The sequence below is a fragment of the Protopterus annectens genome, chromosome 8.part0 (genome assembly GCF_019279795.1).
Source record: "Protopterus annectens isolate FY-2018-M chromosome 8.part0, PAN1.0, whole genome shotgun sequence".
Taxonomy (NCBI): domain Eukaryota; kingdom Metazoa; phylum Chordata; order Ceratodontiformes; family Protopteridae; genus Protopterus; species Protopterus annectens.
The window spans coordinates 510,569,859-510,593,244 of record NC_056741.1 but is presented as its reverse complement, the minus strand read 5'-3'; the positions used below and the strand labels follow the sequence as shown (position 1 = coordinate 510,593,244).

Sequence of the window (23,386 nt, the reverse complement as noted above, 5' to 3'; positions counted from 1 at the left end):
TGTAGATTATGCTAAACAATACTTAATTCTGCTGACTTTAATGGTTGCACAATATTAACTTCTAAATCTATAGGTATTGCCACTCAATGTCCAGCTAGCTACTCCAAGCCTGTTGACACACAAGGTATTTGCTCTTTATTTACTCCATTACAGTGTAGTTTTATGGAGCATTCTGTAGAGAAAATTTGTTTTCTAGGATGGATCTATGCAAAACAATTGGTGTGAAGAGTATTTAAATAACTTATGCAACAGACTGTAGGAATGAAAGAAGGGAGGAACACTGGAAATCAGTTTACCATAAGGAGTGGTGGACAGAGGCACAACATTATAAAACCACAACATCAAAATGGTATGACGGTTGGGGAAAAATACAAAGAAGAAACGGGCTAGTTAAAGAGGGATCCAGTAAAATAAAGCCAATACTAGAGCTCATTCAGAAACCTTAACTTAGTATTTCATGGGGGGGAGCAGACACAAAGAATGGAGGGAACAGAAAGACACTGGAATAAAACTTCTCTGAGCTGCAGGTTAGAATTTTAGAAAATTGAGTTTAATGTAGCAATAGTGGATGGGGCAGACACAAAGAACAAACAAAATGGAAAATCCCTAGAATGCAATTTAAGGAGGTCAATGACAAACAGAGGATAAAATTGTAGAATCAAAACTGGAATATTGACAACTGAAAAGCATTTATCAGCTAATTACTTTCCAAAAGTACAGTGATAATAACACAACAGATACAACACTCCCCTTTGGTGCAAAAGTCCGTAAGTCCTATTCTAACATGGATGGATAACACTGCAATGTGGTGTAGAGAATGTGCTGTACTCCTGAGTGTGTCATCCTTCAAATAAGTTTTTAAATCAAGGCCCCATCTGCCTAGATGGTTGGTAGCTCAGGTGGATATAAAAAGAACTCATGTAACCTATCAAAAAGAGTACAGGTCCTTTATATAAATATAAAACAATGTTTATTTACAAAATATTTACATATTTACAATATTTACACATATGCAAACACATATTCATAAGGTTCTATACAATCATGCTAAATTTCCATATTTCAATCCCTTTTCCACAACCACCATCTGATTTTACTTAATGTTTGTGTCTTGTTTGTGTCTTTTGGCTTTTCCCGGTTAGGGGTTGCCACAGCGGAACTCCGGTCCGCTAATGATTGGCAGTAGAGTTTTACTTGCTGGCTTGCCGGGCCTAACGCTCAACCTTCAATGAAGGAATGCCCGTTCACGCATGTCGCCACACAGAAAACGCTCTAACTGAGGATCGAACGGGCAACGTCTAACTGTGAGGCAACAACACTACCGCAGCACCACCACTGAAATCCATTTACCATTAAATGTAATTTAATTTATTCTTTCATTCCATATAACCCATATAACATAAAATAACTCTCTATTCTTTTAACATTTTCTATACTTCTATTATTATAATATCCATATTTAATTATATCCATGTTTATTTTATCCACTTGTTTTATATCTTCAAAAAAATCTTTTTTTAGATAGTTTTCTCCATAACATTTTAGTCTTTTACATTTCAACAACATATGTTCTTTGTTTCTTCTTCTTGACAATGTAACATAGTCTATCACATTTATTTTTCTTATATGGCATAGTTCATTTTACTGGCAATTTATCAATTACCAGTCTCCACAAAACATCTTGACATTCTACTTTCTGATTACCTAATTTGCTTCTTATTTTTATAGCTTTTTTTTTATTATCTGTTAGATTTTTTTTTCTGTGGATTTACATATTTTATCATTACATTCTTATACCATAATTTTATATCTTTTTCTATATCATCAACTTTTATTTTCCCTAAAAATATTTTTTCTTTGTAATATTTTATTTCTTCATTTATACACTCTTTTTCTCTTTTACTATTTTTTACTTTTTTTGTTGTTTGTCTTTTTTGGCTTTTCCTGGTTAGGGGTCGCCACAGCGGAACTCTGGTCAGCTAATGATTGGCAATTGATTTTTATGGTGCCGAGTTGCCAGCCCGATGCCAAACCTTCAGCGAAGGCATGCCCATTCACGCATGTCTTTCGGAGGCCACTCGACCATGGGGAGGATATGCAAACTCCACACAGAAGGCACTCAAGCCAAGAATCAAACAGGAGAACCTCTTGCTGTGAGTTAACAATGCTACTGCTGTACCACCGTGGATTCTTTTACTATTTTTACTATACTCCCAAATTGATCATACTTATATTTATGCAATTTTATGACTAATCTCTCATCTTTTTCATTTATCTATTTTACCATGTTGTACAAATTTAATGAAACAGCATATACCATTGGGTTAATTAACCCTAAACCTCATTCTTCTTTATTTACATAAACAACACCTCTTTTTACTGGGTTTAATCAAGAACCCCATATAAATTAAATAAATGATCTGCAATAATTCCTTTTTTAAATACTGTTGGCAACATAAACATCCTTGCTATTTTCCCATCAGTAATAAATGTATCAGATAAGCCTTTTTCTGAATGATAATTTGTATGTTTTGCAGAAAAGATATCTTTGCTTTATTTCTTCTATTGTTTTATCCCATTATATTCTACTTAGATCTGTATGCCCAAATTTTATACCTAACACAGAAAGTTCATTCATTGTAAAATATATACTCCCAATCTTTACTACATCATGTAAACCTTTACTTTTCTCTTTATTTATAGATATCCCTATCATCTCTAAACACTTGTGTGCAAAGTATTAACTTTTTAATCCACATTTTGTTTTTTGCAATTATTATAATGTCATCTACATATGTCATCATAACTGGAATTCTTAACCTTTCAACTGTAATCTATCCTGCCCCTTTCATTTTGTAATTTATTTCACATACTATCACATTCATAACTAATGCAAAGAGTTTACAAATTGTTGAACAACCCTGTCTTACACCAGTCTTTATATGAACCTCTTGGCTTAAGCAGCCATTTACAAGTATTTGTACTTTATTACTTTATAGTAACATACGTAATTTCCTAACTTTCTCATTAATATTATATTCTTTCATTATTACCCATTATATTTTGTGATTTGTGCTTCTTTGTTTCTGCTCATATCATCCACAATTTCCCTATCACTAATAATTCTTGACAACCATTCCCCTTCATACTATATATGTTATCTTCCATATTTCCAATTTTAGTTTCCAATCTCTTTTGTATGATTTTCATAAAAATCTTATAATCATTATTATTCAATACTAAAGGTCTCCAGTTTTTTTATTCTCTTCTATTTTCCTTCTTCCATATTCCACTGCATAATTCTTTAAATATGAAACACTCATTTAACAATTTGTTCAAAAATCTTTAAAACATGTTTTTTGCCAGTCCCTTAAATTTGTATAAATTTCATACCTTATTCCATCTGGGCCTGCAGCAGGATCTACATTTACTTGCCCTAATACTTTATCTAGCTCATTTAAAGAAATCTCCTTTTCCAACTCTTTAGTCTGTTTTTCTGTTAACGTTTTACTTGCCACAATTTTACTACCTTCTTTTTTCCTTAAACATTTCTTGTACATATTGTACTGCACTATTCATAATATTTTCCTGAGTTTTCTATTTGTCCTTTTACACTTTTTATTTCTCTCATTATACTAACATCTTACTTTAGAAATCCGCTTAAGTAGCTTGATGCTTTTCTTTTTTCTTGTAAAAATATTTCTGCTTATATAAAGATTCTTGTATTTTTCTTGATTTCTTTCATATAATTATTTTTTTTGTCACAGTACTTTCTACCATTATATTCTAAATCGTATAATGCATCATTATATGTTCTTTTATATTTTTATCTCTCTACTTTTTCACATGATATTGCCACTGTAAGAAACCTTTTTTATATTTTTCATTAAATATCACCCACCATTCAGACCATTTTTTATAAAAAGTTCTCATAGTAATATGATCTTTCCATAACTGTATTACTAATCTCTTCCCTTCTTCATCCCATGTCTTCTTGTTTATAATTTTTATTCTTTTGCCTATTTTACTATATTCCTTTTTCATTTTTCTCTAGCCATATATCAAGATGATCAAAAAATCTTGTTTCTGCTACCTCCCCTTCTCCTCTATATAAACCTTCTGATACTATAAAATAATCTATTGCAATTATATACATTCCTCTTTTGTAATTCCATGATTTTTTTCTCCCAAAGTTTTAAATTATCACATCCTATAAATTCTACCAATTTTCTTACATAATTTCCTTTCTTTTTACACTTGCCTCTTAAATGACAAAGTCCTGTTATTATTATATTCACATTTATCACTACATAGTCTAATATCTGATGAAATAAGCCTTCCCTTTCTTTACAGTTAGTATAAGTATGCAATGTTATAATTCTGTACACTTGTTCTTTCCATTTTAAATCTACAATAGTTAATCTTACCATTTTTCCTAAAGTTACATCCGATATCTTTACTGTATTCCTACAGAATCTAGCTATTCCAGAACATTTCTCATTTCCCAAATTCCAGATTATCTTTCCTCCCAATAGTTTCTCTGTTTGTAATCTTTCTTCATTTGTTAAAAAAAAATCTGGTGTAGTCTAATATAATTACATCTATATCACATGTATTAAACCACTCCAAAATTCCTATTCTTCTTACTGTATTCTTAATACAATTCACATTTACAGAAAGCACTCTGTTGTTGTTGTTGTGTCTTTCGGATTTTCCCGGTTAGGGGTCACCACAACGGAACTCCAGTTCACTAATGATTGGCAGTAGATTTTTACGTGCCGAGTTGCCAGCCCTGACGCACAACCTTCAATGAAGGTACGCCCATTCACACATGTCTCCACACAGAAGACGTTCTAGCTGAGAATCGAACAGGACAATGTCTTACTGTGAGGTGACAACGCTACCGCAGCACCAGCACCGCAGCATTTACAGAAAGCACTCTAAAATTTTAATTTTCTTTTTTTTTTCTTAGATTCATATTTTCAGACATTCATGGCTAATTACAGGGCTAGCTTTCTTAATATGCCTTTCTAAGCCTAAGCATATTCATTCCCAAAGTTGAGAATCAAACATTGTACTTTGTGTCTGTGAGTCAAACACCTTAACCATTACACCAAGCCCCAATCATTATCTGTATATGTTCTGTTTCATCCATTTCCTTTCTTTGTTTCCTTTGTACATATACCTTTAAATTTTGTTGTTTTTTTTTTTTACACTTTTCTAATATAATTCTTTTTTCCCTTTTACTATCTCCAGTTTATCCCTTCTTCATCACTTATTTCTGAACCTTCTTCTATGTCACCTTTATTATTGTTCATCCAATTTTTCTTTTAACTGTATGACTTCTAAAATTTCTTCTCCTTGCCCTTTTATTCTCATTCTTTTTCATTTTCCTTACTGTTATTTTCATTTTTGCAATCCATCCATAAATGTCCAATTTTGTTACATTTATAACAATTCAATTAACATCTTTTGCATATTGCCCCATTTCCTCACAAATATAACAATTTCTTTTGTCACTTTTATTTATCAAATGTCCTTCTTTTCCACAAAAAGAAAAAAAAAACATGTTTTGGATTGTCCCTGGCATTTTTACAACACCCAATCCCCTCCACATTTATCATGCTTGGTGTATGTGTAATTTTCTCTTTCACTGTTAACACAATATTACAATCCCAACCACCAGTCCATAAACCTTTTTTGTCATAAATATTTGCAATGTCCAGTACTTCTTAACATAACATTTTCAAATGTCCTTTCAAATCTCTCCTTATACCTCTGTTTGAAATTGTACATTTATCTTTTTTTTTTGTTTCCCTGTTAAATGCTTTTATCACATAAATATTCCATGGGTAGCAGTCTCTCTTTTCTCATATTCTCCAAGAAAAATTTCCATTGAAAGAACAGTCTCAGATATAATGTCACAGAATATCTGTTTGTTAATAAGAATAAATGCTCTTATCTCATGTGCTTTTACTCCCAAAGGAGCTTTTAAACTGTCCCATGCTTCATACTTGTCTGTTTCTTTGTCTTCTTTATTTGAATCCTTACAACATATTTCTGTTTTTCATTTTTTGGCTTTCTTTTCTGTTGCTCCACTTTTGATTTATTTTACTTTCTCTACATATGCATTCTTTTCCATTTTACCACTATTTATCAGGACTGGCTCTACAGCCTCCTTTTGTATTTTCTCCATAATGTCCCCAAAGGAAACATCTGCTTCATTTTCTGGCTCACTATGCACCACTATTTCTTTAAGTAAATTATCCGGCAACCCTCCCAACTGGAAGGTTGTAATTATACATTCATCATGTGCTGAGCAACCTCCATCCAACTGGTTTCTTTGAAACATTTCCGCAGAATCCTCCACACATTCTTTGGTGTCAATATTTACTTTCACCTTCATTTCTTTCACTACTCCATCATCTCCTTCTCTCTCCATCCACCTCCTTGTTTCTCTGGGCTGTCTCTGTGCCTTAAATGAAAATAGGAAGTTCTCCTCCAAAATGGGTCCCATTCACAAAAATAAGGAATAGGGTTTTTTATTGATTAACTTCACGTATATACAATGCTTATTATATTTACATTATTTGCAAGTATTTAGACTTTATACAATGCAATTTAAATGTATGTTAATAAACACTTCCCCTACCCTTTTCCATAACCAAAAGTGCATTTTCTTTAAAACATTTGCTAATATACATTCTCCATTAAATTTAATTTTGTGTAGCCTTTCAGTTCATAATTTCCATGAAACAAAAATATTATTCTGTCAATTTTCATCTCTTCCCGTTTTCAGCACCATAATAACCATATTCAATTATGTCAATATTCATTTGCTCAACCTTTGCAAAACTTTTAATATTTTAATTCTGCGTATCTCTTCCCATAATGTATTAACTCTTAAAAATTTCAAAAACACATGTTTAGTTGGGCTTCCTATCTCGTTGTTGAACTTTTAAAAGTTTGAATGTCATATGGTCGACACCACATGATCGAACTTTTAAAAGTTCAAACATTTCAACAGAGATCCCATACAGTGTGGCAATGTAGGTTTTCCATTGTCTGCACTGTAGTGAGATTTCAGAGTTGGTATATTTAAACAGCAGGGAGTGGGGGGGGGGCACAGTCATATGGTGTTCGAACTTTTAAAATTTAGATTATCTGATATAGACCTGTTTAGTTGTTTCAAATTCTACACGATAGTTACATATTCTGTTTTGTTTTCTTTTATATGGTATATCTGCCTTAACAGGCAATTTACCTACAGCCAGTCTCGATAAATCTTTACATTCATGTAAATTCTTATACCATTTATTTCTCATTATTGTTGCTTTCTTTTTTCTATTTCTAACTGTTTCCAAGGCTCAATAAATTAATATTTTCCCATAATGTTTAAATACCATTATTTTCCAGTCCTTTCAGTCATATTCACTTTACTTTCCATAATATAATTTGATTCTTTTATTCCTTTATATCTTCATTTATAATACCCTTGAGTCTTTTTCCTATTTCCATTTTTCCCAAAAATATTTATATTTGTAGTATAAAATAAATTCTACTAGGTTCTTACTTTCTTCCATATAACATATTAATAATGCTCTATATAAATTTAATGATGCTGCATGCACAATGGGGTTTACTAGACACAATTTTCCTTGCTCTTCTTTCATATACAAAATCCCTTCTTGACTGCATTCAGTTGTGACCTCCATATGAAGGCAAATATAGTAGACATTAAATATTTTTTCATATTTTATAGGTATCATGTAGGTATTAGCTATATATGCTAGTTTACCTAGTAAAATGGAATTTCTGAAATACACTCTCTACTTATAAGCCAATCTAACGTTCTCCAAAAGGTATGTGTATGCTTCATTTCTTGGAATAGTTTTCCCCATTGTTTTTTCTTATAGCCATTTAATCCAAATTGTACATCTATACTTCCCTCATTAAATTTTATGCCTCCTATATTTCCTTAAATTTGTAAAATGCACTTTCTTCTTATAAGCCAGTCTATATGATTCGCAAAAGGTGTGTGTATCCTTTATTTCTCTGACTACTTTTTCCCATTGTTTTTTCTTATTGTAATTTAATCCAAATACTATTTGTAGTACATCTATACTTTCCTCATTACACTTTATATCTCCTATATTTCCTTAAATTCAAAGTCATTACTTTTAGTTTTGTTTATACATAGGACAATCTTTTTTAATAATTTATTTCAGCCTTTACTTATTTCTTCCACCCATTCTTTGTTTTGATGAGTAACATAGTCATCTCCATAGGTATACATTACAGTTAATTGCAATCCATTTGCTTTTTTATATCTTGTGATATATTTCATTTTATTGGTCTTGCTCACGATTACATTCATAACTAAAGAAAAAAGATGCCACTAGTTGGACATCCCTGTCTTATTCCACATTATTTTTTTATTTCTTCACTTCTCCATCCATTTGCATTTATTTTAACATTATGCCTTTCATATGCTGACGTAATTACTTGCATTGTTTTCTTACCTATATTATGTCTCCAGAATATCCCCTAAAGATTCATATTGTATTTTATCAAATGCCTTACTGAAGTCTCCTATCATAACTTTTGCTTCTACATTTTAATTATAATATCATCTATTACCTCGTTTATTAACCATAATAAATCTTGACTTCCTTTTCCCTTTCTACTGAAGACTGTATCATCGAGTAACTTTTGTATTTTATTTGTTAACCTCTTAGTTATTATTCTAATAAATATTTTATAATCTATATTATTTAGTACTATTGGTCTCCAGTTATTTATATAATCTTTTTCTCCTTTTTCCATATGAATTTTATAATTCCTGTACATATTTCCTTATCTATCATTCCTAATTCTAACCATTCATTTAATATCTCTCCAAATATAACTTTCTGCCAATTTTTCATTTTTATACATATAGTATTCAATACCATCTAACACTGCAGCTGTATTCATATTAATATCCTTATTTCATTTAACTCTTTTGCACTGTTATTTTGTTTCAAACTTTCATTATCCTCTTTATTTAATTTATTAACTTCATATTTTTGAGTCCATTTTGTTTCTCTTTTAGCAAAAGTTTGAACTATATATGTTTTGGTGATTTCACATATTCATCCTTGCATTGTTATTTCATTTCCTTCCTTATTTTTAACTGTCTTATTATTTTATTATTTTCTAACACCAATTTTGTTTAAATAAGGCACTACTTATTTTTTCCCTTGCAAACAATACCTTTATTTATAAATGAAAATTATCTTTTTTCATTTATTTTATATATCTCTTTCTCTTTTCCATGAAATGATTTCTTATCCTTTATTAACTCTCTAAATACTTATTGACTTTATATGTTTTATATATATATATATATATATATATATATATATATATATATATTGCTTGTTTTCTTTCTCTTATTTTCTAGGCATTCCAAAAAACATTTTTTATATTTCTTTAAAACTTATCCACCAACTTGTCCAATTTTCATAAAATATTCTCATGCCTAAATGTTCTTTCCATAATTTGTTTATTTGTTTCCTATCATCTAATTTTACATCTTTTTCAGTCAATCTCTTAATTCCTTTACCTAGCCTTATGTAGTCTTGCTTATTGTGTACTTTTGTTCATATAGCTATATGGTCCGAACATCCTGTCTTTTTTTTCCTTTTTGTAAAATGCCTAAAGTATTCAATATTAGAAAGTAATGAATTTCAGTCTTAATCTCACTTCTTATATAAGTCCAATGTTTATTTTCCCATACTTACAATTTGCCACTTTTCATTATTTCATTTGCTATTTTAACATCACCACCATTGTTCTTATTTGTTCTTAAATTACAGCTAAAATCTCCCACATATTCACACAAACATTTTTTAAACATTATCTCTTTCTTTCTTTATAACATGCGTATATATATATATATATATATATATATATATATATATATATATATATATATATATATAGCAATAACCCTATAAACATTTGTTTTCCATCTCAAGTCTAATATTTTATTCATCCTAAATCAACTATAGTAATGTCTAGTATTTTGAAATAATACATATCTATGAGCATGTATTTTTTCCTAAGTTCCAAATCATTGGTCCATTCCAAAAGTTTTCTGTTTGTGATCTTTCTTCCTCAGTTACAAATCCTGTATTCTCAAGTATAATTAAAGCACACCAATCCAAAATACCTATTCTTCTGTTAATACTTTTTATGTTATTAACATGCAAAGCCAGAATCTTCAGCTTTTAAATGAAGTTAATATATCTTTCTCATCCTTTACCTTTTTTTGTTTGCTTTTGTGAGTATGCCTTTAAATTTTCTTTTTTTTTCTTTCACTCTTTTCCCTATAGAATTTTTCTTTCTTCTCACTACTTGCCAATTCACATACTCATCATCACTTGTATCAAATATCTCTTCATCCCTTTTTTTATCCCCATCTTTTGAATTGATTATAATGTCTTTATTTTTTTCCCTGTGTCCTACTCTGGTTTTCTTCTTCTTTCCCTCTATTTTTGTTCTGGACTAGGTATTGTGTGATGTTGTTTTTTCTATAAATTGCCCATCTTCTTCACACTCTAACCATATATGTCCAGTATTGCCACATTTATTACATTTCAAGTCAATTTTTTTTGCTTCATGTCCAGCTTTACCAAATATAAAACATTTTCATTTATCACTTTAACTAATTAAATGATTATCTTTTCCAAAAAAATAACACGTTTTAGGCTGTCCTCTAAATTTCATAAAACCTCTATTACTGTTTCCATTAACTGCACTTGGAATATATATTACATTATCATTTTCTATTTTTAATATAACTCCACATTCCCATACCCCAGTCCATAAACCTCTTTCATCATAATTCTTTGTTGTGTCCATATTGTCTTTATATAAAGTCACTAAATGTTTTTTCAAGTCTTTTGCCTCAATTTTAGCTCTAAGCTGAACGATTATTCTGTTTTTTTTGTTTGTTTCTCTACAGAAAGTTTGTATAACATACTCTGACCATGGATTTTTTTTTTTTTGTTCATATTTTCTTTAAAAAGTTTTAAAGGGACTGACCAGTCTTAAAGAATATATCACAAAATATATTTTTATTAATAAGAATGAAGGCTCTTACCTCTTTGGGTGAAATATCCAATGGTGCAACCATAGAGTCCCACACCTCATACCTCTCCATTCCTTTTACTTTTTTACTGCTTACTCTTATGATAAACTTCTTCTTTGTTTCTTTCCTTTCCTCAACCCTTTTTTCTCCCTCCTTTACTATTTTGCACAGGATTTCTTTCCTGTTGTTTCTTTCACTGCCTCACCTTCTTAGATTTTTTTCCATTATTTCACCCAAGGATGCTGCTACCTCAGTCTCTGGTTCACTCTGATTAATAAGTTCTTTTAACTAGACATCCTGCAACCCTTTGTATTAGAGGGTTGAAATTATACATTCCTCTTGTACCTCCACATTGCCCTCAAACAATTTTTTTTCTGAAACAAGTTTTCCATATCCATTTCTTCTTCTACTATACTCTCTTCATCATTCCTCTGCTCTGTTTTCTCCTTCTCCTCTGTTATGAATGAATCTTCCACCACTGTCTTATTCATTTGTTTTTCCAATGCAGGTTCTGCCATCTCTGTATTCACCTTTTCCTTTTCAGTTGCTTTTAGTTGTAGGCTAACAATTGCTATGCTTCCTCCTGTTTCTCTGGGCTGCCTATGTTCCTGGAATACAATCAGGACATAAGTCACACCACACTCAAATGCATCCCCCTATGCTGAAGAGAAATGGAAGGTACCCAATGTCTTTGCCAAATATCCCCTAGTAATATACATACCACTTTGGGTCTCCCCTGGAAAGAGGCTGCTAGCCTAGTAGGACTAACCCAGTCAACAAAGAATACATACAAAAATAAATAAAGCTCAACAACTGGAGCCATGTTAGTAACAATAATGCTCCTTAAGACTTTGTGTTTCCTGACTGGGGGCCTTCTGTGAGTTCAGATGAGTCAAGCAGATGATAGCAGCTCAATGAATGCCCTGACTGGTTGATGTACAACATGTTACTGCTGCTGTACTTTGTATTAATTAAAATTGTCACACCACAGGTAGTGGTATTATTAGTGTTAGCCATATAGATGTGCAATGTACACAGCAGTATGTACATGTAACTCAAGGGACAGGTATTAAAATGAGAATACCAACAGTAGACATGTGATGCATAGGTACATGTGGGGACAGCTCAAAACATGTAGTGGTACTATGTTACCAGTCAGTAAGATGATATAGAGATATTCGATTATGTCCATTTTGATTACTGGGGCTGTGAGAGTTCACATCTGTGATTGTGAGGTTAGTAGTATATCCCATGAAATAAAGTGGAAAGAATGCATTCAGTGGGTGTCTAGCTTGCTAGCAGGTAGCATGTTTGCACACATATCAGTTTGAATATTTTGTAAGCTGCTTTACACTTTTGTGACTACGCTGATCTCTGATAGCAAACATAATGCCTGTTATGGTACATATGTCTGCAGTGGGGATAACTTCAAAGCAAGCACTGGAAACAGTCAAACTTCTACTGGATTCAAATTTGACTACAATATGTATCCTTGAACAATTAGCTATTGCAGAGAAGAAGCTAAATGGTAGGCCTTCATAAAAGTCAGGCATTTAAAAACAAAGTAGAAAAGAATTACCTGGGTGCATAACTGGTTATGCAGTAAAAAACAAACAGTGACAGTAACCTGCAAATCTTCAAAGGAATCAGAAATAACAAGGAATTTTTCATAGGGATCTGTTCTTGTGCTGTTACTTAACATCATTACAGAAGGCATTAACATGAGAGGTTAATGTAGATAATGAGACACACTGATGACAGTAAGATGTGGTCAGTAATTTGTTCATTAGTGGATTTAACTATATCTAAGGAATGTTTAATAGAACTGAACTGATGATGTTTATATGGAACAGCCAAATTTGTATTTCAACATAAACAACTTTGTTGTTATAATATTGCTCTGCAGTAAACTATTAACACATACACATATATATATAGTATTGTAACCCATTAGTTCTGGTTCTTTTTTCAGACTTTTGGAACTGAAAGTGTATGCTAGTATAGCACTAATACGTACAAGGAGAAGCAATAAATAATGTCAGGTTTCACCCAAATGGGAAAATACCATATAACTGTTAATAACATTGAAAAATGAAAACAGTGAATGTCCTTAAAAAGACTTTTTAATATATTATTTGTCAATGAACATGTAAAAAGATTACAAATAATGTTCACAAATAATGTTAATAAATGATGCAGATGAACTCATGGAAATCCAAAGAGCTATAGACACATAACGCTTGATTTTAGGATAGATAATATAAATTTCTGGATAAGATTATTTAGGTGGATGATATAAGGTACAAACAGAGCAAGTGCAAAAAGAAAAAAAGTGTTGATTATTTTAACTATTCTGTCTATAGCTACTAAAAGAGTAGCAGAACAAGTTATACATGTGGAAAACATTATCAGCAAACTCCAGCTTGCTCACAAGGATGAAATGAAGAATATTAAGAAAGGATACAAATAACGTAAATTAAAGGGTGTTGGTTACAAAGTCAAGTATCCACTGCAGGCCAGAATTCTATATGCAGTGAAAATAAGATTAGAAAGCTTAGGCAGAAAGTAGACAAGTTCAAAGAGAAGAATCAACACTTAGCAAATATGCATACTATATATATATATATATATATATATATATATATATATATATATATATATGAATTTTTTATAGTAATAATAGAAATGGGACAACAACTACTCTTGCAAATATGACATAATAGAATATTGGAAAAATATTATAAAAATACATTTTATAAAACATTTTCTCTACACTCAGGCTTACTTCGCTCCCCTACCCTACCCCCATTCACACCCACCTCCATTACAATTACTTTTATACCTAACTATCCCTCCCCTTCCTGTCCCACTAGCCACTACAACTCCACTTCCTGCCTATTGCCATAACTACCTTACTAATCTGTCAATGTTGTCAACACCACTTAATCTATACCACTGTCTCTACCTACTCTATCTGACCATATTTTATTCCATGTATTATTTTCTAAGATCTTCTACACTACTCCTTATTCTCTCTATCTCCACCTCTTACCAATCCAGTCTCACTGACCCACTACTATATTCACCAACTTCTCACTCATACAACAAATATCGAATTACTTCATCTTTTACTATCTCCCCTAATCTCTTTACTACCTCTACCTAAAGTCTATATAAACTATCCATAATACAGGTTTTTAAACCTTCCCACAAAGCTAAGTCAAAACTATAAAAACTCCATCTAGCATCTACTACACACTCTCTCTTCACTAAAATCCTACTTTGTTCTGGAGATATCCATCCGAACCCTGGCCCCTCTTCTTCTCTCCCCACTGTCACTTTCCCCAAAACTACATTTACATTGCCCCCATCTTACTCCTCTAACAGTCACCAACCTGTCACAACAATCATCTCCATCCAAATACTTAACTATTTACTCATTAAATATTCAGAGTCTAGCAAATAAAGTTACTGAGCTGCACTCATGGATAGCTCTCAATACCCCTCACATCCTCTCCCTATCTGAAACCTAGCTCAAGCCACAAATCTCAAATAGTGAAATACTCCCACCAGGTTATAATATCTTCCGATCTGATAGACCTGTAAAAAACGGGAGTGGAGTGGCCATCCTCTAATCAAATAACCTTACCCTCTCACCATACCCTTCTCCAATTCCTGACTTCCTCCCAGCTGAAATCATTATCCTTAACTGCCATCTGAATCCCCACAAAAACTTGCAATTGCCTCTATCTACCTTCCCCCTGGGAACAATCTGCCCATTCTTGAAAACATCCTATCCTGGGTCTCCCACAACATACCATATGCGACACTTATCCTTGGTGATGTCAACACTGATTGGTCCAAACTCACAACTGACTCCCCAACTCAGTATACACCTACATGGCTTCCACCAACTTATAACATCTCCCACTCACTTCCATAAAAATTCCACCTCTAGCTCCATCATAGACTGGATCCTTACCAATTCCTCCCACCAATACCACAATCCTACCACCTTACCTGACTCCCTCAGTGATCTTCTCCCTACCACCATCTTAAGACACTACTCCTATATTCCTAAACTTTCAATTCATCCCAATTTAATTCCATTCTCCACAACATAGGTTGGTCCATCCTAAAACACATCCCCTTAAATGATGCTGTAAGCACTTTCAATAGCATCTTCATGAGTACTCTAAACTCCTTAGCTCCCTCTAGGAAGATCAGAGTAAAATCAAATCATCCTCCCTGACTCTCCAAGGAGACTAGGTCCCTTATGAAACAAAGAGATAGTGCTTGGAAAACCTGGACTAAATCTAAACAACCACCTCTTCTTCAAAAATACAGGCAACTGATGAACCTTACAAAAAAACATACAACTAATGACAAAACGTTATACTATAGCTCTGCTCAGCTTAACAACAAATCCAATCCTCAAAATTTTTGGTCAACTCTCAACAACATCCTCTATCCTGGAAAGCCCTCTAATCCCTCCCCATACCCTAACTCTTCCTCTCTGGAAACAGCTACCCTCCTGAATAAACACTTTATCTCTTCCATCCAAAATCTAGTAACCTCTAAGCCAAACTCTACTTCAACACACACCCCTCCAAGTCCCACTAACACAACTTTGTTTTCTTTTGAGCCAGTTCCCATTACTAACATCACATCTCTACTACTCAAGCTAAAACCTTGCTCTCCTTCCACAATTATCTCCTACATTCTTCAAACTTGCTGCTGACTCAATTGCCTATCCTATATCTATACTAATTAATCAATCTATTCTGGAATCAACTGCCCCTACCCTTTGGAAACCTTTCTTTACTATCCCTCTTCATAAAGGTGGAAACTCCACTGACCACTCAAACTACCGACCCATTGCCATTCTGTCCCCCCTCTCCAAGATATTAGAAAAATGTATTCACTCGCAGCTTCTCAATCACCTCCTCATGCACCACTTACTTACCCCTGCCCAACATGGATTTTGTCCTCACCACAGCAACACCACTACTCTCCTCTCCTTCACTCATATCATTGCAGAGGCCCAAGACAACAATAAACTCATTTCCTGTCTCTTCCTAGATCTCTCCAAAGCCTTCGATACTGTCTCTCATCCCCTACTACTATCCAAACTCACAAATCTCCACCTATCCCCCTCCGCACTTGCCTGGTTTAATGGTTACCTATCTGGCAGGGAACAATCTGTCAAATGGCTCTCATCCTCCTCACCTTTCCTTCCCATCTCCATTGGTGTTCCTCAAGGCTCCATCTTGGGACCCCTTTTGTTTAACATTTTCACCAATGATCTTTACACTTCATGCAAAAAATCTCCCTTATTCAGTATGCCAACGACTCCACACTTATATCCATCTCAAACAACATTCCTGAACTACACTCTGTGACCCAACAAGCCCCACTATCCACTGAACAATGGCTCTCTCACAACCTACTAATCCTAAATCCCAAAGAGACCAAACTCCTACTTTTCCTTCCCCGTTCACTTTCTCTTTACAAAATCTAACAATACAACTATCCAATCTGACACCCACACAAAACTCCTAGGGGTCATTATTGATGACGAACTAAAGTTCAACCAACACATACTCCAGTGTATAAAAAAAAAAACAGAAACCAAGTCTGCTATATTGGAACAAAAAATTCCTAACCCCTGAATCTAGACTTACCCTGGGCCAGGCACTCCTCATCCCCTCCCTCTTATACGCCACCCCAGTTCTTACCAATAGCCATGCCTCCACTCTAAACAAACTCCAACAAACTTACCATAAAATAACCAAATTCATTACTAACTCCCAATACAACTCACACCACTGTATTTCTTTAAACTCTCTTCAATGGCTTGAACTTCCCCAATTTCTGCTATCATATCAATTTCATATGCTACACTCTATTCTTTATAAAACCTCCTTCTGTACATCTCTATCTTCCTTAGTCTCCATCTACATCTCATCCCAGACTCTCCGTACTGCTAACCAGCAATTACTTGATATCTACCACCCAAAAAGGTCAGTAGGCAAACTACTCTACAAACACTCCCTTGCCCATGCTTGGAGCAAACTTCCCCTTGGCTTACGTTCAATCTCCCACACCTCACACTTTAAAAATGAGCTAAAAGCTTATTTTCTCAATTCCAGGACCTGCCCTTGCCATGACACCACCTAGTCTTCCTTCCCTTTATATACCCTCAAAAGGACCATACTTAGTACATCATTACACCTCTCTCTCCAATGTGTCTACTATGCATTTGCATAATTTTATACAAACAAAAATATTATTGTTGACCTATTGAACTATATCAATGTAAAATTATGTTACTAAGTTTCTTTTTAATGCAACTTTAACTTTATGCATGTAACCCAACATATGTGAATCTTTTTGCTGTAACTGCTATTATATCAATATTGTTTAAAATTGTACTTATTTAAAAATGTGCTACTGGAGCTTTTCTCCTCGGGTCTCCACTGAAAATGGGCCACAAGCCCAGTTGAACAAACCTAGTTAACAAATGTCAATAAATAAATAAATCAATAAACATTGAAAAAAGAAGGATGGTAATCATAAAACTGTTGCAATTTATGTTTTATTAATGCAAAATATTTCCTATTTATTCTTATGTGATAAAACAGGTTTATTTCAGATTATCAAGTTTTCAGAAACCCAAACTTCATGTGGACAAGACCATATGTTAGAACATGTATGGAGACTGTGGTGCATTGGTGGGTGACCTGGGAATTTACAGTTTTCCCCACAGAATTGTGATATCAGAGTTGGTATATATAATTTGCTTGAAGAAACACTAAAACAGAAAATATGTTGTACAAGGAGAAGAAAAATGATTGTAGAAATGAAAAAAATCAATATGTGTGTGTGTGTGTGTGTGTGCGTGCGTGTGCGTGTGTGTGCGTGTGCGCGTGTGCGTGTGCGTGTGTGTGTGTGTGTGTGTGTGTGTGTGTGTGTGTGTGTGTGTGTGTGTGTGTATCTATATCTATATCTATATATATATATATATATATATATATATATATATATACACACACATACACATAGGCCATATGCAAAACTATAAAAATATAAAGAAAAAGGAAACAAAAAACATTCCCATTCATATCTGAAATGCTACAAAGTAAAAATATAATGGAGAGATTCAGGAACTTACAGCAGCAGATACTCATCTGTATACACATTGCTATATGTTTTTGGCATTCATCTACTGACCTATTATATTGATGCACTTTGTTGTAGAACAAAGACAAGCAGCACCACAAAGCCATGCTGAGTGCTAATGAGGCAGTCTGTTGGAGGGACAGATACTAATTAGCTGTGCGCTCTCTCTCTCTCCCAGAACCATCTCCAGGATGGCATCTAGATATCAAGTGATTCATGCGACTGCTTAATTGTGAAAATTAACATGACTGCCCCCATCACACTACAGTGCCAAAAGGCTCTGTTCTCCTACTTACCATGACTGTGCTATACAGATCAAGGGTTGTGGAGTAGTCACTAGACACCAGGGATCTATTAAACCTAAATGCCTTAATGGCACAGACATCACTATGGGGATTGGGGTGGGGGGTTACTTAGAATGATTCATACCTATATGCCTTTTCACCCTTTTACCTACACTGCAAATTATCAGTGTGAAATGTAGTTGCTGTTCATTTTAAGCTTATTATTGATGTTTTATATTAATGTTGAATATTTCCTACTTATTCATATATGTTAAAACAGGGTAAGTGGAAATTCATGGTAATTGAAATGAATGGATACATGATCCCACCTCAGTCAGTAATTAATACATGATAATAAATAATTTTAATATGAACCAAGTGGTACCATATAATACAGAAGCATAAAAGTAAACAGTATGTGCACACCTCTACCTCAGGTTATAGCCAGTACTCATCATATCCAAATACACTTCACACTGTACTGCTTTGATCTGTGCTATAATCACTGTCTCTGAAGGATTGCATTCACTTTAAACTAAGCTTAGTGTCTTATGTTGCAGTTTTAAATGTAATTGAAACTTGCCTGTATTTATATGCACATTTTTCCTGGATGGATTAATAATATCACTATAGTGCCAACCCATCCTTCCATGTATTTATGGTAAGAATACCACTATCTATCCAACAGAGCAGAATTACACTTTCCTCAAAAAATAAGCTAGCTGTTAAATATCAATATGATAGCAGATACTGCAGCTACTTAGAGCTCTGAATTGTTAATATGCTGCTTGCAGTAACAAGGGCACAGAATTTCATTCCTTCCAACTTCCTTTGTTTACTGTGCGACTCTGGTCAAGTCACTTAATCAGATTGTGTTTCTAGGTCTTCCCAAAGAAGGGATGCCTGTGTCCAATGGATTTTACCAGTTAGCAAATGTTCAAAAAATATCAATACCCTGTTTAGTAAGTCTTTGAGAGCTGAAGGCTAGCAACAGAGAAATAATTAAATTTAGCAGCTATTTTTATAAGCATTACGAGAACATCAGGTTTAAATAGCAAGTTATTTACTTTAAAAATGCATAAAACAATGCACTTTCCAAAGCTGAAGATATAAACTGCTGTTAATATGTACATATATAGTACATATTAAATGATTTAAAATAGATGGATTAGAAGTAGAAGAACTCTGCCTTAAAGCTTCCCTACATCATTCTCTACTAGAATCTAAATAACTAAATTTTGTATCTATCTCTTGCTTGTTTCTCCATACTGTAGTTGAAAACATTCACAGGCCATAGATTTCAGCTTGTGCTCTGGCAAGAAATTCAGTATACCAACATAGTCCAGGTGTAAGACACAACTAACTTACTAAGTAATTCTGTACTTCCTTGTTTATTTTTTTTTTTCATATTTTCTGACATGTTTTCTGTTTCTACATTCTTAACTTGGGTGGGGGTGTAGAGTCTAACAAACAAGTGCAAAATAAGTTAATATATTTTAGTGCTGAATGTTCTGCAAATTGGAGAACATATGAGAAGCAGATTTTGTTTCACTTTCTAACAGTCCTGATGATATTAAGAAGATATAATTACATTTGCATTAGCATAATACAGCGTCCTGATTCTGATAATTTTGCATGACACTTTGAACATTCTGAGAACAGTCACAGCTTGGCCAAAGTGAATCTATACAAAGATATATGGAGAATTCTCATCTAATGCATCCACAAAGAAAACAATGCACAGCAAAATATTCCTAAATTTTCTATGAACTGTCCTCCTCTTCCATTAACATCGTTCTACTGCCTTTTTGGTATCTTGTCATCAGAAACATATAGCATATAGGACTTTAATTTTCTTTAGGAATATAAATGCTTTAAATCCTTGTCCCCCTTCCCACTTTCATTCCCCTTTGTAAGCTAAACATAAATGGTTCTTCAGTGTATGTTTATGTTGGTGCTGGTGTGGACATTTCACCCCATAGCTCTAGTTCATTCTTTGACCTGATGTCTGCACTGTCAGTTTTTATGCAAAGAACATGTCTCCAGCGCTGTAAGTGCAAATGCACTTGTTTCTATCCTATTTCGATAAGGTCAGGATCTGATTTGTCTTACCTATCACATATAACTGAATGACCACTTCTGCTTATTCTGTTATTTAGATCTGAAGACACTAGCTTTCTCCTGAATAATTAACTTCCCCAGGGAAAAAAAAAAACAAAGTGAAAAATATACTGTCGTATGTGGATATTAGTCAACCAATTTATGATCGCCAAGTAGATTTTTAGTCTTTTGAGCTATACTCTAGGGCCCTGTAAATGGGTTGATAGCATACATGTCTTGTTGGGAAATCAAGGGAATCTGTTTGCCAAATGAACATTTAATGGCATATGATGGGACAATGCCAAGAACCTAAGAATAATTAAATAAATCTATGGAAAAACATTTATATCTCTTAAGATAAAAAAAGGTCATTTTAATGGACTTTACAGTGAACATGATTCTTTGATATGAAAGAATTGGAATCAATTCATTTATCACCCTATATAAAATTATAAATATATATTTATAATTATAATATATTATAATTATAATAATATAATAATTTATAATATATATTATAAATATATAGAATTGGAATCCTTCTATTAAGAGAAATAATCCCTGACCACAAAAGATTCACATTTAGAAGGAGATAGACGCATTTTGAAGAAAGATTTGTGAAGATATGAGTAGCCCACAGCAGTGATGTATCAAGACATTTAAATATGTAGATTTGGAAGCTTTGCCTACAGATTTTATCATCACATGGAGCCATATAGCTATGAGTCCCTTGTCAAGCTGTCTATTAGTGACTTAAAGGAGTTCGTAGTAATGATGCCTCAAAAGGAGTTGCTGGTAATGATGCCTCATCTGATGATGATCAACCAGTATAGGATGTTAGACTATGTTTACCTGGCAGTTAGTAATTGTTGTTGTCACACTGCATGGTGCAAGGAATGCTTGAATATTGGACACGGAAGAGACTGGGTAGCAATAACAGAAGAACACTGCTTTACATGTGCTGTACATCAAATATAGACATTGCCATCTGAATTTTACTTTGGGATTCAAGCATATTTCAATATCACCAGGATATCTTGTCTGAAGATTTCAGTTTAATGTCTTCCATAGTTGTTACTATGGTATAGTTTTTACAGTACTTTGAGCCACGAGTTTCAAATAAATCATTGAAATTTTATTGAAAAAAAATCTGATAGAATAATTGCATTACTTCTGAAAGTTAAGTTATTGTGTAGTCCGTTCAGCATTTTTCTTTCTGGTTCTTTACACATTAGTTTAATCATAACTGAGCCATTTGCTTTTTATACTAGTATTAATTTATTTTTGTTGTCTGCTCATATTTAAAATGTTCAGACACTGTCATAGGAACATAACACTAACTATTTATACACCTTTGTTTGTTACTTAAAATAAGTGTTAGATGTGTAGATACTGAATCTGCTACTACAACATGCTTCGATAAGTAGACCTATCATAACATCATTCAGCTCTAAAGTGTGTTTAATCTGTTATATGGTGAATAAAACCAAAGAGTCTTAATCATTTAAATTCAAACAGGATGATAAAGGGCATACAGCTTAATATTTCTATTTCCTTTCAAAGCATACAGTTATCTGGCATTCAAACTATATGTTCAGAGTGCTTCCATATAAGTTGCTTCATGAATGTTTTGCTTCTGAATTTGTAATATGGGAACACATTAACTTCTATAAATATTTGATAATGTATTAGGTAATATAATCACTGTATTGTCAGACATGATTTAAATCAATTTTTCTTAATGTTACATATATAGATTAGTGAGAGCAAACTTCAGCTGAAAGAGCCAGATCCTAAAGAACTTTAAAAGGCTCAGTATACCGTCATACTATGTTATGGAAATATTTGTATTTATAACACCCATTATGAAAACTTTACAGTCTATCAAATGTACTGCACTAAAATACACAAATGTATTAGTAAAAGAGACTGTAACTATACACTTACCAGTGTTCCTCAGTTTCTTATTTCGTACCACTGATACGACAACCAGCATGTTCCCAATGATGTCCATCACTATGGTGAAGATGACTATGCTGGCCAGAGTTATGGTCCCAGCAGTGGCCAGATTAGCCTTATGAATGACAGTATTGTTAGCTCTTTGTACACAATTAACACAGCTGACATTGAAACTTAACATTTTAATAAAAGTTATATTCACCAGCTACAGATTAAATGTGTCTAATCTTTCTTTTAAAAGTTGTCAGTACCATATTCAGTTTGGTGTTGAAATGAACAAACCCCAGCAACTCATAATGCCATACTAATAAACTATACAAAGAATTTTCTTCATATAAATTCTCTGTTTTATGCTGCAGACATTTTCTATTACTTAAATATGACTATTGTTTTCCTCAACAAAAGTACATGTGAGCAGCCCACTTTAGTAATTTTTTGTAACTGAATGCAAGATATAGTGTCCTGTTTTATAAGTAGACATCAAGTGACTATCAGGTCCTGTTTCTTTGAGAATGACAGTTCAGAAGTCAAATTCTTCTTTTTGAACAAATCAATATTTTATGTAGATTTACCTGTAGTGTTGAAATAAAATCATGCTGATTGAAGTCTTACATTTAGAAGGCTGCATTGTTGCTTCCCATTACTTATTTGTGTTACATAATTTTTAAAGGTAAATATATGGCAAAGGGATTGCAAGAGTAAGGCTAAGCAATGCATTCAAATT

General features: G+C 33.1%; 1 protein-coding gene across 1 annotated transcript in view; it reads right to left on the bottom strand.

The window, feature by feature from the left end:
- LOC122808307 overlaps positions 1-22,843 on the bottom strand; it is a 206,671-nt gene extending 183,828 nt beyond the window's left edge. Inside the window, 1 exon segment of the mRNA XM_044079273.1 lies at positions 22,651-22,843. Within this exon segment, the coding sequence (XP_043935208.1) occupies positions 22,651-22,843 (193 nt within the window).
- Positions 22,844-23,386: the final 543 nt, after the last annotated feature.